Consider the following 17023-nt stretch of genomic DNA (forward strand, 5'->3'; position numbering starts at 1 on the left):
TGTCTACTTTTGAGATTGTTTTCTTTTCGTTTGAGTATGTATCTGTTTTCACGTTTATCCAGCCTGCACGTCTCTGAAACCAAATAAATACAGTGCTGTCATCTGCCCTCCATTAGCTTAGATAATCAAGAATGAACTTAACTAAAAATAGAAAAGGGTAATGAGGTAGTATTTAAGTGATGTTAACTCCGTTTGATTGGATTATATTTATGGAAGAGACAAAGAGTTTTAATATTTTGCTTAATGATTTTTTTAAAAAAGATTTTATTTATTTATTTGAGAGAGAGAGAATGAGAGAGAGAGAGAACATGAGTGGAGAGAGGTCAGTGGGAGAAGCAGACTCCCTGCACAGTGGGGAGCCCAGTGTGGGACTTGATCCCGGTACTCCAGGATTGCAACCGGAGCTGAAGGCAGTCACTTGACCAACTGAGCCACCCAGGAGCCCCTTGCTTAATGATTAATTGTCTTCCAAGTAATGGGTACTTCCTCCCCTCCCTCCCAACAAAGTGTCAGGTGGTTTTGTTATTTCCTTGAAGATTAGAGTAAGAAATAGGTTTTTGACCTACTGTCTCTGGTATAACTTGTAATAAAAGGTGGATTTATTCTGATTTGTGCTTTAAGTGTTAAAGTAGAATATTATAAAATGTAATGGACTGATGTGACCCTCTAATGGAAATAAATCAGATGGTGTAATGTGATACTTTCTAATATTTTGATACTTTTCTTGGTCTTGATGGATAAGTGTGTGGTTTTACTTTAAGTCCAAATGATTTCCAGCTAATGGTGCATGAGACATATTTGGGGTAGTTATTTCATAGAACAAGGGTTTTTGTGCAATTGCTGGAAAGACTAAACTGGATCCAGAAAAACCTAGTATATGGGAAAGAAAACAGTTTTAGGAAAAGGAAATGCAGTTTCATGATATTAGCATAGTGTCCCTTCCATTATATAGATTAAGGTGTTTTGGATAATTGAATTTTAAAGTAACTTACAGATTTTAGAGAAACTGTTTCTAATTCATGTTCAGAATCTGTTTTTAAAATGTCAGGGCACATTTCAGCTTTAGTAAGTAAGATACAGCAGTTTCACTTAAATTGTTTGATTCGGGGTCTTGTTTCAGCAATCTTTGAAGAATGATAGTAAGGGAATTATCAGAGATAGGATTAGATCAGTAATGGCTCTAGGAAATTTGTTTAAAAATTGTAATATATACCATTTAAATTCTTTCCACTAAAGTAAAATGGACAACTATTTTACTATGTCCTTTAACTTCTTGATATTTGTGTGTTTGAGCTGCATTATTAGTATTACTTGAAAAAGAATGGAAATGATGAATATTTTCTTACCTTTAGTTCTTAAAAGGAAAAGAGAATAAAGGGTTAGCTATAACCAGTCTTTCTTTTTCAGTTACTGATATGTTGTTTGTAAAATAATGTTTCTTTTACAGTTGGTTCCTGTCATAGGTGAGGTATGAAGGCATTGTTGTGTTTGGTGTTCAGCAAGATATATAAATAAATCAGTTTTTTCCTTTTGAAAATAATCCAGTACCCAATGTATGAAATAGTGCTGTTAAGGTATAAGAAAAAAGCAAGATTGATTCATCCATGATGCCATAACAGGGAGGACCCCTCTTAGTGTTTTGATCTATTCCTTTCTAGTCTGTTTTAGTAGTCATTTTTGTTAAAGAGAAACTTGGCTTAGTCAACGTAGATGAATGTATTTGAATGGGCTCTAAAACCAGTTTTTCTTACAGTACTTTAAGGGGAAAAAAAAGATTAATGCAAGTGACCGTTATTGTTTTTATTAATTGACAGAGACCACCTTTTATGCCTCCACCCATGGGAACCATGCCTCCTCCTCCGGGTATGATGTTTCCACCAGGAATGCCTCCTGTGACTGCTCCTGGTACTCCAGCACTGCCTCCTACTGAAGAGATATGGGTTGAAAATAAAACTCCAGATGGGAAGGTAAATTATAAAATGTATTTAGGTTGTTACCTCTTTGCTGACAAGAGAGTAAAAGTTAAAAGTTCTGGCAAATGGAGATAAGTGACAGTATCCTTGCCAATGAAGATGAGTCTCAGGCACCGGGTAGGGTAGAACTCCACGAAAGGCTCGCTGGATTGGATTTCTGCACAGACATAAGGTTGCGTGGAGTGCTTACATACCTGTTTACCTGTGATTCCAGAAGCTTGTATTTTAAATGGTGTCATAAGGTTTGGTGTTCGCTAGATGGACTCAAAGAATTCAGCATATAGTAGTACTCAGAGCTAAGACTAATTACAGTGAAAGGATCCAACGCAAACCAGCAATGAAAAAATGGTGTATGGGGCAAAGACTGGAGAAAACCAAGCATAAGCTTCCAGGAGTCCCCTCAGAGGAATCACACTGAGCATGTTTAATTCTTCCAGCATGGAATTGTGAGAATACATATGAAGTGTTGTCTGCCAGGGAAGCTTGCCTGAGCCAAGGAATTGAGGGATTCCAGAAAATGGTGGGAGCCCTTTTAAAATTCAGGTGTCCAAATGCCAGTCAAGGGCCAACTTAGCAAGCAAGGCTTTCTAAGGAGAGCAATCTGAGGCTAAGTTAACTTTGTGCACAAGATATAACCTTGGTTTTCCTTTTTATGTTAAAAGTACAGTGCGCTCATTATAGAAAATTAGGGGAAGGGGAGAAAGGAGGGAAAAACTACCTCTAGTATCAGTATACCAACAGCCAATTTCCATGTACTTTTCTAAGTTTTGTTTTTTGTTTTCATTTTTTTTAAATACCTTCTAAGACAGGATATAGTTACGTTAGTGTTTTTTTAATGATAGTTGACAGATTCTGGGATACCAATGATTTTGCTTCCTCTGCAGGTTTATTATTATAATGCTCGGACACGTGAATCTGCATGGACCAAACCAGATGGAGTTAAGGTTATTCAGCAGTCAGAACTGACACCTATGCTTGCAGCCCAGGCTCAGGTTCAGGCCCAAGCCCAGGCCCAGGCCCAGGCCCAGGCGCAGGCTCAGGCGCAGGCACAAGCACAAGCTCAAGCGCAGGCCCAGGCCCAGGCCCAGGCCCAGGCCCAGGCCCAGGCCCAGGCGCAGGCCCAGGCTCAGGCACAAGCACAGGCTCAGGCGCAGGCCCAGGCGCAGGCCCAGGTGCAGGCGCAAGTACAAGCACAAGCAGTAGGAGCTTCCACCCCTACAACCAGTAGCCCAGCACCTGCAGTGTCCACTTCAACATCATCATCCACCCCATCCTCTACCACTTCTACCACAACAACTGCCTCTTCGGTTTCGCAGACAGTATCAAGTGAGTACCAGCCAGCATGTATTTTCATTTAGGGGCTAGAGAAATGGACAAGTAGGGACTGCATTGCCAAATGATCCTAGTGTTTGAGGTGTTATCCTTGATGTTATTTAAATTCATTTTTGACACCAAGACTTCTGGGTTAAAAAAAGAACAGGAATTTAAATTAGTAGAAGAAATTATTTGTCCTCTTGGCGTTCATGAAGCTAAACCGCAAAGTGCAGAGGTAGCTGTTCATCTTGGCCAGCAGTAATGCTGGGTGCTGTGGGGTTTGTAAAATAAGTGTAAGTCGTTGTTCCTGCCCTATAGAACTTCCAGTTTTTCTCATTGAGGCAGGAATAATGTATGTGCAATATTAGGAAAGCAGTGTGCTCAATTATACAGTGAAAATAGAAGATGTGGGAATTTAAGAAAAGGGAGAGGAGTAAATGGGTGAACAGACTTTGTGGGTATTGAGATTAATCATGAAGGATGTGTGGTAGGATTTGAGTAAGTTTCAAAGTAAAGAGATCTTTCAGGTATGGGGAACAACATAAACAAAGGTCAGGAGATGAGGATAAATGCAATTTATGGGATTGTTAAGAAAGTCTTCTGAGGTGGGGTGGTTGATAATGGTTGACATATTCATTCAGAGTGAGACCAGGTTACAGAGAGTTTTGAGAACCAGTGAAATGGGTGAGGCAGGTTAGGTTCCAGGGGTCCAGTATCAGCGCAGTGTTCTGGAATGTTTTTCTGGTGTTCTTTTTTTTTGGGTGGGGGGTTAGTTATTGAAATCAGGGAAAGTTATTAGGAACTTTTTAGTAATCTCATTTAGAGGTAGGTAGGTCCTAGAATGGGATATAGGGAGATGAATGAGGAGCAGAGATAGAAACAGTCAGAGTCGTAAGAGAATTTTCATGTATAACGTCACAGAGGCCCTGGGGTTAGACCTTTCCTAAAAAGGTGAGAGGGGATTAATCGCAGATTTTAGGAATGAGGAGAGAATTACTAATTTGCTTAAAAGATTGCCATTAATACTAACACGAGTTCTGGGAGGTTTTTGGTTTTATATTTATGGTACTACTTAATCTTTAAGGTGAGCCCCAAAATACTTAAGTAATGATTTTATTGATTTGCTTATTTGTTTTGATACGGGTATGAAGATACCTAGTTAACCCTATAGGTGATTAGAAGTTGGATTGTTTTGCTACCTGGATAATAGAATAAAAAAAGTCCCTTAGCTTCAGGGACTTGGGAATTTTTAATGTCTTTTATCCTATTAAAAATATGTCAGAGAGATTAATCATAGTAGATTCAAATTGGATTGATAACCAAAAGTAACTGAAGAAGTAAGGTACACCAAATACAGAGACAGTTTTTTTGTTTGTTTGTTTGTTTGTTTGTTTGTTTTCAGAGACAGTTTTTTTAACGGCTGTACTTGATACACTATAGACAGGTTGGGGGAAAATGTACTTAGTAGGAAGATGTAAGTAATGCTTTACATCTTCATTAGCTAAGGTGAATTCTGATATGGAAGTATTACTGACAGTTACTAGCTGGCTGAAGGGCTTTCCCTTCTCACAGGCTAGTGTTTCTAAAAACTTGTGTGGTAAGGCAGGAAACTGCCAGTTTTTATGGGCTACCTCTTGTTGTAATGACAGAAGGAGATTAACAAAAGCGTTGCAGTTCTGTGTGGAGGCTCTGTTTGCTTCTGCTTTTCTTCTCTTCCTTCTTAGGAAGGAGAAGTAGTCATACTTTGTTTTAAAGAAAGTTGGTGGCAGTATACTTTAACTGTCCTATATGTATTCCATTTCTGTATCAGAGTGGTCTGTCCGTAGGCCCATAGCTATCTTGCTGCTATGAACTATTCTATTCAGAACTCCGGTTTGCCATTTTTCCACCGCTCTTCACTGATTGGGAGGCCCTTATTCTAAGAACAGAATACCAGAAACGTGTTCTTTTTACTGCCCTTAAACATCACTTTTGATGTTCTTTCTGAGTATTCCTGATGTCTGTTTTTATTTCACTTGGTTCAGTATCCTGAAGTGTTGTCATACTACAGTCTTAGTATTTCTCCATCTGTTGTAATCGCTTGTCTTTTTAAATTAAGATCTGAGGCTGGATTAGGAGTATATTTGAGGCCTACCCTTTCACTCGATATTTCAGCAAAAGGTGTTAGTAGGAGTTAGTGACCATTAAATTCTAGCTCCCATTCTCCCAGTTTCCCATTGAATTCTTTCATTGCCTTTATGTCTTTCCTCTCATGACTCATGGCCACTAATCAGATTTAGAAAATCCTGTGTCAGCAGGAGGAGTGGGTTGAGTGAATAACTTTGCCATCTCCGTTGGTGTTCCTTTCCACTTGAAATTTGATGCTTTGTAACTCCTGTTCTTTTCCTGAGTATAGTACTTGTTGTCATACTTCTGATCATATCTAAATATTATTATCATAACATTTAAAAAAATTTGTTGTATGAACTGTGGTATAGTCCTATGGTAAATGGAAATACAAATTAAGAAATTTATATTTTAGCCCCAGTTGAGCATAAACTCATTTTATCCTGTGCACGTTTGTGAAAAATGCTGATGAAATCCTCCTCAGGGACGTTGGGAAGAATAACTAGACATATTTTCAGCCATTACAGTATATTACAGATGCTAAGTGGTATATTTATGGGACTGGGCAAATGTTGCATGTAATTTGTATTTTTCATACTGTTATAAAATTATATTAATATGATACTGTACCCTAAGGCTAGGTCTATGCTAGACCAACAATTCATTCCTGGGCCCCTGAAGATACTTGTTTGGCCCTGCTGTCTATTTAGCCAAGGTGAGTCCCGCATTAACAAGTATGAAATTGCTCACATCTTCCCAGCCTAAGTGAGTTTTTCATTATTAGGAGCTGAAAAACGATACAAATTTTGTCAGGTGGATTATTGGGTGGCTTGTATTCAACAGCGTGCTTTCCCTTAGAATAAAATTGGCATGAAGATTGGGGATGCACTGTTTCATTTCATTTAATTTGATAAATTCATTCTTAGTCCAGTACAGGTAATTGAAGTTTTTCTTTACATCAAGAAAAAATGAAGTATTTATTACCAGTGAGTTACCAAAATGAATTTTGTTTTGGAACTAAATGGGTTATAAGTAAATAACAAAAATGTTTTATAATACTTGAGAACTGAAACTTTTTAAAAAGTAAAAAATGCAAAGTTTATTTTTTTGGGTCTCAGTTTGATTTTAAATGTGATAACTAGAGATGAAATGTTTTATTTTTGGTACTTAAAATAATGTATTAGAATCAGATTATCCCGAATTTCATATTCTCCTGGTCTCTCACACTGGAAACACGAGTTTTTATTATTTTTTCTTTTTTTACCTTTTTATTTTGAAATAATTATAGAGAAACCCGACTTGTTTTTTCACTCCATTTGTTCATACTCAAGTCATCAGTTATTGCATATCTTTTTCTCACTTCTCCCTTGCTTGGATGGTTCCAGATAGGTTGAAATTGATTTTTCCACCTCTGTTCTTCCTTTTCTTCCCATTCATCTGCCAGATTAATTCATCAAATGAACACTGCTTAATTCTCTTCCATACAGAAACCTTCATTTTGCATCCCCAGACCTGTTTTATGCTCATGAAATCACACGAATAACACATGAATGCATTCTTAAAAAAAATATAAACTCTAATGAAGGCTATGTAGCAAAATGTGAAAGCCATACACAGATGTAATTAGTACATGCATTTTGGTGTGCATTCTCCTAGGTCAGTTTTCTGCATTTACCTTAGTTCTTCCCTTTCTCTACCCGGCAAAGTATAGACTCCCTAGTCTTCTGTCAGAGCCTTCTACTTTATGCCTCTGGCCTGCCTTTCCAGTCATAACTCCCTGGTTCTTTTGATATGCCTAGTGTTTTACTAGTTGACTGCCTGCTTTGTATTTTCTAAATAATTCCTTGTTGTTATCTCCTCTTTGCTTTTACTCACTTTTCCCACCACTTACTTATTTTCTCCTACTTTGTCATTGTCCTTGTTGAAATCATAGTCTTTCAAGGCCTGTCATCAGTATACAATTTTCTTTACCCTCTCACGTTAGAAATGGTCTTTGCGTCTTAATTCATACCCCTATACATTTATCCCATTTCACTTTGTATTTTAGTTATTTTTTGTATTTCATGTAACCAACTGTTTTCAAGCTTCTGAAAGACAGAGACCTTGTTAGAAATTTCTTGCAGTGCATGGAATGGGCTCTTAAATACTTACTGAATGAGTGAATGATGAATGAATATGGCGACATGGTTTATGAAGGAGTGATACATATTTTTGTTTTATCTTTCATCAGCACCCACAACACAAGATCAGACCCCAAGTTCTGCTGTTTCAGTTGCCACGCCTACAGTTAGTGTTTCAACTCCTGCTCCTACAGCCACACCTGTGCAAACTGTTCCCCAGCCGCATCCCCAGACGTTACCTCCTGCTGTTCCTCATTCAGTACCTCAGCCAGCAGCAGCAATACCTGCCTTTCCACCAGTAATGGTACCTCCGTTTCGTGTTCCCCTTCCTGGCATGCCAATTCCACTTCCAGGTAAACCGATAGATTCTAATAGTCCTTTCCAGCTATGTTTTCATATTGTCAGTTAGTTTGTTCTCATGTGTCTGTTGCATTTGAAATTTGCCTTGAATCTGACCAGTTTGAAATGTTTCTGAAAGATTCATGGCTAACTGCAGTATTTTCTCTTCAGTTTTGGTAAATGTCCTTTTTTTGTTGTTGTTTACATGTCTTAAAATTTAGAGCCACATTTGAAACTACACTCATTTTTGGATAATGGCCTCAGTGAATTAAAAATGATCATCTTTTCATGTAACTATGTTCAAATGCAATATCTTTAAAGGATTGAGTCTGTGAAGTTGAGAACTTAATAAGTCATTAATAGTGAATACAAATTAAGTGATTTTATATATTGTGCCCTGTTCTAAGCACCTTACATGTAATAACTCAATTTAATTTTTGCAACCATTGTATGAGGTAGGTACACAGACAGGTTAAATTACTTACCCATGGTCACAAAGCTAGTAAGTGATGGCGTTGGGATAGGAGCTGAGAATTCCAGACCCGAATACCATGCTCTTAGTAACTATGCTATACTGGGAAGAAAATGCAGATCACCTAACTGTAAGAAATTCATCTAAAGCAAAACCAGAGCTTTACCTTGTGAGGTGAAGTGAAATATAACCTGCACCATTTAACATTTAAATAGTTACAGTGAGGTTGTGGCATAGAATCCTTCCTGTAGGGATTAAACAGTGGTAGTGTCAGGCATCCTAATTTGAATGCATTTGCTGTTGGCAAACACGTTTAACCCTTAACTCGTGGTCTGTTCTCCTTGTATTACAGTTTGAAGCTTTTATACCTTAGCTCAAGTTCACAGGGCTAGTTTGTAGTAAGGATGGATAGAACTAGGCCTTTTGTCCCGTTTCATATTCCTCCTGCTATCTATTATTGCTATGTTATTGTACTCTTTTTTGTAAGAATAGGATTATAGTGCAGCTGTTTCTTAGATTTGTGTATATTTTAATTATTGCTATTCTTCTAATTGTTTTTGTCCTTGTGACCGTTTGGAAAAGAAGCATTCACTTGGGTATTGCACCTTAGCAAGAAAGAAACCAGAAATTTTAGGAATTAGTAGGATTTTTTCCCTAAGGAAAACCTTTTGCACATTGTTGATGTAGTGTTAGATAATTAAATGCCCAATATGTGATGTTTAAGAAACTCAAATCATTTAAAAGTAAGAGGAAAATGAAAAATGTTTCCTCATGCTAGGGATTATCCTTTTTCTAAATTAAATTTTAAGACAAGCTGCTGGATAATTGCCTCTAGATAGACTTTTGGTAGAAAACCAGGTGATACATGGAGACTAGGTTGACATTGGTCACAAGCTCTCACAGTCTTGCTCTGCTCTCCAGTATTCAAACCACGTACTGGATTCTGAATCACCTGAAGGACCTAGGGTTATGAATTCTGTAGAGAAGATTGAGGTGTAGCATAGTAATGTTACTAAAGTATTTGAGAGGTTTTGTATATGTGCTGCCGAAGCGAGCACTTGAGAGGTTTTGTAAAAGGACTTTTGTTTTGCCTTGGAGGTTCTTAATAGGGACCGGTAGGTGAAAGGTACAGAGTAACAAAGTTCATCTCTATAGACTGCTGAATTTTGTCACAAAAAAATCCCTTCACTTATTGCTCTGTTTTGATACGGTCTTTTCTGACCCTCACCCCATCTATACATTTTAAAACGGTGGTGGTGACCATTTAAGCAAGGTGGTACCTGTGAAGTTTAGCAATAAAAGGCATTTAATAAATGACAGTCACTAATGTCATTTTGTAGGTCATTTGGAAGAGAGCTTGAGTTAGATAATCTATAAAATTTTGTTCAGGATGCCAAGATTCCTTAAAGAGAGAGTTAATGTTTTATAGAAAATAATAATAATATTTGTTTATATGGTAAGGCATCTTTGATATTACAAATTCATTTTCTCATTTTCCCTTTTAATTCAGTTTTCCAAGGTGCTTTAGTGGGGCGGGGTGGGGGTGTAGAAATGATGACTTGTTTTTCTCTTCCCCAGATCTTTTATGTACAGTGGGATTGATCTCTTTTTGTTTTTTTTTTATCAGTTTGGCAGTAAGGTAAACAGGAAAGATTTGGTTGTGATTTATCCTGGAGCTTTTAAGTTCTCTCTGTAAAGCAGTCTATGGCTCTAATGAGGATGATTAAAGAAGGGATAATCAAATAAGATGAGTGAAAGGAGTGGAAGAGTTATAGGTACAATACAGAAATTAGAGTTGGAATTGGGAATAGTAAATTGGATTGGAATTATAGGATTTCTAAGACTATAAAATCTTACTTTGAATTTTAAGAAACTTGTTGGCATCAGAATTATTCAGAATGCTAAATGGAATTTTCTGATTTCCTAGTAGAACATAATTTGAGAATAAAGTTACAGGAAAATTGAACAGATGCTCCCTTTAGATTTTTTCTTAATTTTAAATGTATTTATTTGAGAGAGAGAACAAGAGCCAGCACGAGCAGAGGGAAGGGCAGAGGGAGAGGCAGATAGAAAATCCTCAAGCAGACTCCCTGCTGAGTATGGTGCCCCACACGTGGGTTGATCTCAAGACCCAGTGATAATGACCTGAGCCAAAATTGAGAGTTGGTTGCTTAACTGGCTGAGGCACCCAGGTGCCCCAGATGCTCCCTTTAAATAGAAGATTAAAAATTTAAATGTGTGGCGGTTTTGTGAGTCTTATGTATGTAATCAGCCTCAAAGAAGACCTTAACGTTTATCTTTTTAGCATGAGAAGAAACACGTATGGGCTTTCAGTATGGTTTCTTTGTTGTCAGTCAGTAGGAGCTCTGTGTTGGCCCAGTTCATATTTAACGATGGTACTTAGGCCTAAACATGAATAGATTTGATTTTCTTCTGTTTAAGTTGAATAGTTAAAATTACCTTTTGGGGGGAGTGGTTTTGGAGAACATTGAGAAAAAAGTTCATGTATTCTAAGAATTGAATTTCTAGGGCTAACTTCCTAGATTCAGTGGTCCTGCAGATGGCAGTATTTATACTAGTTTAAACCTCATGCGCGGTGTAACTTCTTTAACCAAATGAATTTTTCCATTGCTTTCTTTTAACATTAGGGAAAACAGAAGCATACATATGACTTAACTCAGCATGCTTTATTGATCCAGTGCTTTTGTTTTAGTTGCAGAGGTAATAGAAAGTTTAGCTTTAATATTCTTTACTTAAAATAGTAAATAAGAAATAAAAGGCATTTTTTAAAAAAATTGGCCGTATTTTTGTGTGTGTGTGCGTGAACTTAGGTACATTATTTACAAAGCCAGGGGTTTAATTTCCGTTTTTAACTCCAAGAGAAATTTCTTGTCCTATACTGCAGTGGGGAATATGAATATGATTTTAAATTTTCATTGTTACCCAGCTAGGTTTAGTTTTTTCAGCCAAAACAGAAATTAAAACTTAATTCCCCAACCCCTTTTCTTCCTGCCTTCAGCCTTCAGCCTTTTCCTTTAAAAAATTTTTTCCAATTCACACTTAATTTTGGATTTCTTCAATTAATCAGTCTTAGTTTTCCAGCTTTTCCTTTCATTCCCTTTTTATCACCATTGTAATGCATCATGATGAGTCTTCATTCTTCTAAGAACTGTACGTAATTTCCATTCTTTGATAAAAGTGCTGCTTCTTTAGTTGGCTTAAATAATAGAGGTTTCTGAGCAATCAGCCCATGTAGTCATTAGTGCTACTATAGGGGCAGTATTTTTCTTCATATGTTAGCCTGCTTCCACACTGTTTCAAGCCTGTGACATTCCTTAGAGCAGGTCCTAAACATGAATATTTTGTCATTAGTTGAGTGCTACCCTTCTTTTCATCTCTGCCCTTTTATTTAAAATATTATTTGCATTGGAATATTTGAATCCATCCCATACCTTATTTTCTTCCTTTCTCTCGTATCCCTCTTTGTCCTATTTTATTCTTTTTCTCCTTCTGCATGGTTATGCCCCATGCCTCAGCTTCTGCATGTAGTTCCCACTTAGCAGCAGCACAGAGAAAGTGTCTCGTCAGTGTCATGCTGCATCTGCCTTACACTGGTATCTAAGCAACAGCAGCATGGGTTTGATGTCCTGTGGGAAAATGTCCCACATGAGAACTTGTTATATATATGTAATGAAGGGGCTTCCTTCATTGAATTTAAACTCTCGAGTCTCCTTCAAATATTATCAGAGCTGGTTTGATAAAAAGGTAATTGATGCTATAATTTAGAATTAGTTATCAGTGGATTTGGCGCCACTTCCCACAAAATGTCAGACAAAAAGAAATTCTACTCCATTCCTGGTCTTTTTCAATGGGAATAGCATTCTAAATTGTAGTGGTAAATTACTTCCCTGAATCCCAGTGGTAGCCGACATACCATGGCAGCTTTCCAACGTATGCTTGCTTATCCATTTTACAGGTGTAGCAATGATGCAAATAGTCAGCTGCCCGTATGTAAAGACAGTCGCTACCACCAAGACCGGTAATTTTTAAAACCATCTTAGTTTGTTTTGTCTGTAAGTTGGCATGGTAGTGAATGTTGTTGTTTATCCTTTTATTTATTTATTTTTGCCCAAGTGAGTGGATTTTTTTATATTTTTCTTTTTAATGAGCAGTATAAATGCAGTTGTCATATTTGGCCAACACTTAATTTTCCCAATTGCCTGTAGTATTAGCTTCTTTGGTTCACAAAAAACAAATAAGGTCAGATCACTTTATATCTTAATTTTTGTAATAAGTGTAAACAACTTCATTCTCATATTCATTACATTTAATTTTATTTTTGATGTGTTTTTAAGTTAAATATAAAAAAATCATTTCCATGTGTAAAGTGATGTGATTATGCTTGCATGCTAGTGGGTATATGTGTGTGAATATTTGTGTGCATAGTATAACTTTACATTTGAAACTTATTGAAGATAGCTACCCAAAACTTAAATTCTGAAATAAGATATGAGGGTTTTTTTCCCCCCAATTTGGATTCATAGGTCCTTAATTATTTCTATAATGTCAGCTTATGTAGCTGTCTTATAAAAATTAATTATCTTGGCTTATCTTTTTAAAAATTAGAAGAAATTGCTTTTTTTTTTTTTTAAGGAAAAGACTAAACTGACAAAGAGTTAACAGGGACATCTGACTTAATCACTTAGTGTATTAAAGTGGATTTGATAATGAACTCAGTCATTTACTGGAAAACTGAGAATTTTATTCATACCCTTTTAGGTACCTTAGAACTAAAAAATAATTTTGCCTCAGAAATATGCTCACTAAATATGTCTGTTGTCTTGATTTCATTAGAATTTGATAAATTCTTTATAAAAATATATCTTTCTTCACACATACAGAATGTGTCATGATTTTTATAATTGTTAGGACTTCATCATTACTTCGATCCAAATTTTTGGCTGTTCTTAAGGTACTTCATGGGTTGAATTTCTGAATCTAATTGAATTTAGATCTTAGAACTAAACCAGAGAAATAGTGTTAAGTAATTAAATCACATTTTATACGATTTGTTGTTTTGTTCCAACTGGCTCATTCATTTATTAATATTTAATAGAAAGATGTAGCTCATATTTTAAAGTTTCATTTTGCTTTACAATTTGATACTTGGACCTAACTTTGTACTATTCTTCTTTTAGGTGTGTTGCCAGGCATGGCCCCTCCTATCGTACCTATGATACATCCCCAGGTTGCTATTGCAGCTTCCCCTGCTACCTTAGCTGGAGCGACGGCAGTTTCTGAGTGGACTGAATATAAAACAGCGGATGGAAAGACCTATTACTATAATAATAGAACTTTAGAATCAACCTGGGAAAAACCCCAAGAGCTAAAGGAAAAAGGTAGAGTTTTAATGACTTGTTGAGGCATAGTGAAAGCTATGATAATATAATAGAATGCTATTTGAAATTCTGAGTTACTTCCTTTTTAACACATTAGAAGGAATTACTCATCCTGTAGTTGTTGGATTATTTATTTCTACCAGATTGATAAATGTGTATATATTTAAAAAGCCAGTTCCACTTACATGTTTGTCCTTGGTTTTTCCATCTGGAGAAATTAAATTATACATCTGTACACATATATATGCTGTTAGGAATTTCATAATTCTTCTCCTATGTAATTACTGACACTGACAGTGCTCTCGGGAAGAGATGTCTGTGTTGCATGTGTTCTGAAGAAAGAAATGCAGGCTCTTGGAGTCTTAGATGGAGAAAATTCATACAGTTTTCTGTATCACAAGTTCCTGTTTCCAGGTATCTTAGTATCTTGTCCCTTTGGGCAAAACGAATCATTGCTACAAAGAGTAACGAGAGAGACTTGAAAGACTGTGTCCCTCTACAGGCAGTGGTTCTTTTCTAGTGAAAGTGTTCTGATGGTAGAGCAAGTATTTAACTTGACTAGTACGTTACATTGAAATTGATGATAGAAAGAAGAACATTTTATTTTTGTGGTTAATAACTGCTAGTTAACGGAATAGCTTAATTACTTAGTCTCTGGAAGTTCTTGGAAAATCACACCAAAAACCATTGAGTGCCGTTGTCTTAACTTTATAATAGAAAAATTAGAGGAGAAGATTAAAGAGCCAATTAAAGAACCTTCTGAAGAACCTCTGCCAATGGAGACGGAGGAGGAGGACCCTAAAGAAGAGCCAATAAAGGAGATAAAGGAGGTAAAGAGCAGTGGCCTGTTAACCTGGGAACCAGCAGTAATTGTTGGGTACAATTGACTTGTGATTGAAAACTCATTTGATACAGTTGTAGATAATTGCTACAGTCTGATTTCTGAAATTTTAGAGTTCTTTGAACTTTGTAATTCCGTTTTTCCTTTGAAAGTTTCATTAACTTACTTCTTACAGTAAACCAAGGCCCCTGGAAAGAAAGGGCCTTGGACCAGGGCATTGACCCAATCCCAGTCTTTTGATTTATAGACTGGCACATGGTAAAAATTATAAGTACAATTTTATATTTGGGGAATGTTTTATTTTATCTGTCTTCTCCTGGCATGGGATGATCTCTACACAGCACTAAAAGAGCTCTCCTTTTTGGAAGCTTCCTTTATTCAGTGAGGGACTAATGGTAGGCATATCTTACTAGTTAGGAAGTTAGCAGGAGAAAGAAATAATCTTAAAAGAGGAAGTCTCATCTAATTTTCTATCCTAAGTTCTCCATTTCTGTTCCTCAGCAGATGGTTGGTGAGTCTGTAAGTTAGGATCATCTGCTGTTGCTGGGGTCTGCTGTTGTAGAATTTGGCTCTGTCTAGGGAGCAAGGATTTAGAACTTTTCGTAGAAATTCCTACTCAGGATCCTCACTACGCTAGTAACAGACCCTATGTTGGTTGCACTTTGAGGTATTCACAGTATAACTTGGATTTGTGTAAGATACAGGTATGGTTTTGTGATACCTGAAATACCTAATTAAATGGGAGTAACATCATTTCCCATAGGAGCCCAAAGAGGAGGAGATGACTGAAGAAGAAAAGGCTGCCCAGAAGGCAAAGCCAGTAGCTACTACCCCTATTCCTGGTACTCCATGGTATGTACTTGGCTCAATAAGTAAATGACTTAATTTGTTCTTGTTTGCTGAGTTATTGCCATGGTTTATCTTGTAGAAAGAAAAGGTGCTTTTAAAAAATACACACCAAGTAGACTTTTTTATCTAAAGCATATTTTGGTTCTTACTTCTTGTATTTTGGGTGTTCAGACCTAAAACCTAATTGCTGCATTGTCTTTCTCCTTTCATGGTACTGTCCATTAATGTTTATTGTACATAATTATAGACTTGAACTGCTGTGAGATCCTGAATCTCCTTTTTAGAGGAAATTAATGTGAAATGTAAAAAATTAATTTTGTACATATGCCCACATACATGATTATATTTTTAGAACTGTGTAAAATTGTCTTTTTATTTAAGTGTACTTTTTCTTCTTTGGTTTGGTTTTCCTTTTCTCTTTCTCCCTGTGTCCGTGTTCTCTCCTGTTCCTGCTCCAGTCTGTTTAATCCATATATAGTTCACACGTTGCAGGGAGTTCTTCCTTATGTCTTATAATCCCCTTCATTGTGTTTTCATTGCTTTTTCTTTTCTGTTTTTATTATTTAAAAAATAAATATGTTTGTTATGTGGAGACTCACAGTCTGAGTGTTGTTGCATTCCTGTGATACCGTTTCAGTCTTCTATTCCTGAATTTTCTGCAGAGCCCTGATCAGGTTCATGTGTGACCTTTTTGGCAAGACTAGTTCACAAGTGGATGTTTGGCAGTGTCTGAAGACATTTTGGTTGCCCTAACTTGGAAGGGATTGATAGCTTGTAGCATCTAGTTGTTAGAGGGCAGAGATGCTCCTAAACATCCTACCAGGCACAGGAGAGCTCCCTGCAGGAGTTAGTTATTTGGCCCATAATGTCGGTGTGGAGGTTTTCAAAATCATGAGTTGGTTTGACTATTAACAAATTCATGGATTTAAATACATTTTCTTTGCTTCTGTCTGTTATAGTTACTATCTCTACTAAAGTTCAGTTGTTGCATCTAGGGCTGGGCGAAGCCTTTTAAGGTTGACCCTGAGGTTTTGTGTTGCAACCCTGTCTTTGATACCTTCCTTGTTTTCTACTCTGACAAAGATGTTCCTGGCTTTCTCATGCATTTCCTGTCTTGGATATAGATTTGTCCATTTTGCTTTTTGTGAGATGTGGCATTTATAGGATCTAGGGATAGTTGTTACTGCTGAGTAAGTCATCTTTAAGCCTCTTTAGTAGGAACAGATTGAAGATGCACATATTTAAAGATACATCATGAGTTCGTATCATTACTTGCAGTTCAGATTTACTATGAGGTTTTTACTGAACCTAATCATCTATTTTAATTCAACATCCCCTTTCCTGCTGAAAATCCTTTTGCTGAGTGATATAAATGTAAGTACTCATTTGCTTATCTCACACACAAGTCACAGAATTGTAGTACCAACACTGTCACTAACAGTGTGATACTGAAGACATTTTTTATTTTATTTATTTTTTTTTATTATCCTCCTCGCTCCCCATGTTACTTTTATGTTCAGGGAATGTCACTCCAGGCTGACTGTAGTCAAATTACTGTGTTTTAAAGGCCTTTAGAGTAAGTCTTCTGTATATTTTATTCCACCAACTTG

The 17023-nt window shown here is 36.7% G+C and overlaps 1 protein-coding gene across 4 annotated transcripts in view; it reads left to right on the top strand.

The window, feature by feature from the left end:
• LOC111156861 (transcription elongation regulator 1) overlaps nucleotides 1-17023 on the top strand; it is a 64156-nt gene that overhangs the window by 7684 nt on the left and 39449 nt on the right. For 2 of the 4 annotated variants that reach the window (XM_022517962.1, XM_022517963.1), the window contains exons 3-8: nucleotides 1815-1967; nucleotides 2858-3299; nucleotides 7624-7866; nucleotides 13523-13723; nucleotides 14441-14553; nucleotides 15328-15416. In XM_022517962.1, the coding sequence (XP_022373670.1) occupies nucleotides 1815-1967; nucleotides 2858-3299; nucleotides 7624-7866; nucleotides 13523-13723; nucleotides 14441-14553; nucleotides 15328-15416 (1241 nt within the window). Of the gene's footprint in view, nucleotides 1-1814; nucleotides 1968-2857; nucleotides 3300-7623; nucleotides 7867-12300; nucleotides 12364-13522; nucleotides 13724-14440; nucleotides 14554-15327; nucleotides 15417-17023 lie in introns of all 4 variants that reach the window. The other 2 variants (XM_022517961.1, XM_022517964.1) reach the window with 2 other exon arrangements.

This window comes from Enhydra lutris, unplaced genomic scaffold (assembly GCF_002288905.1).
Source record: "Enhydra lutris kenyoni isolate GAN:26980312 unplaced genomic scaffold, ASM228890v2 scaffoldscaffold50, whole genome shotgun sequence".
Taxonomy (NCBI): domain Eukaryota; kingdom Metazoa; phylum Chordata; class Mammalia; order Carnivora; family Mustelidae; genus Enhydra; species Enhydra lutris.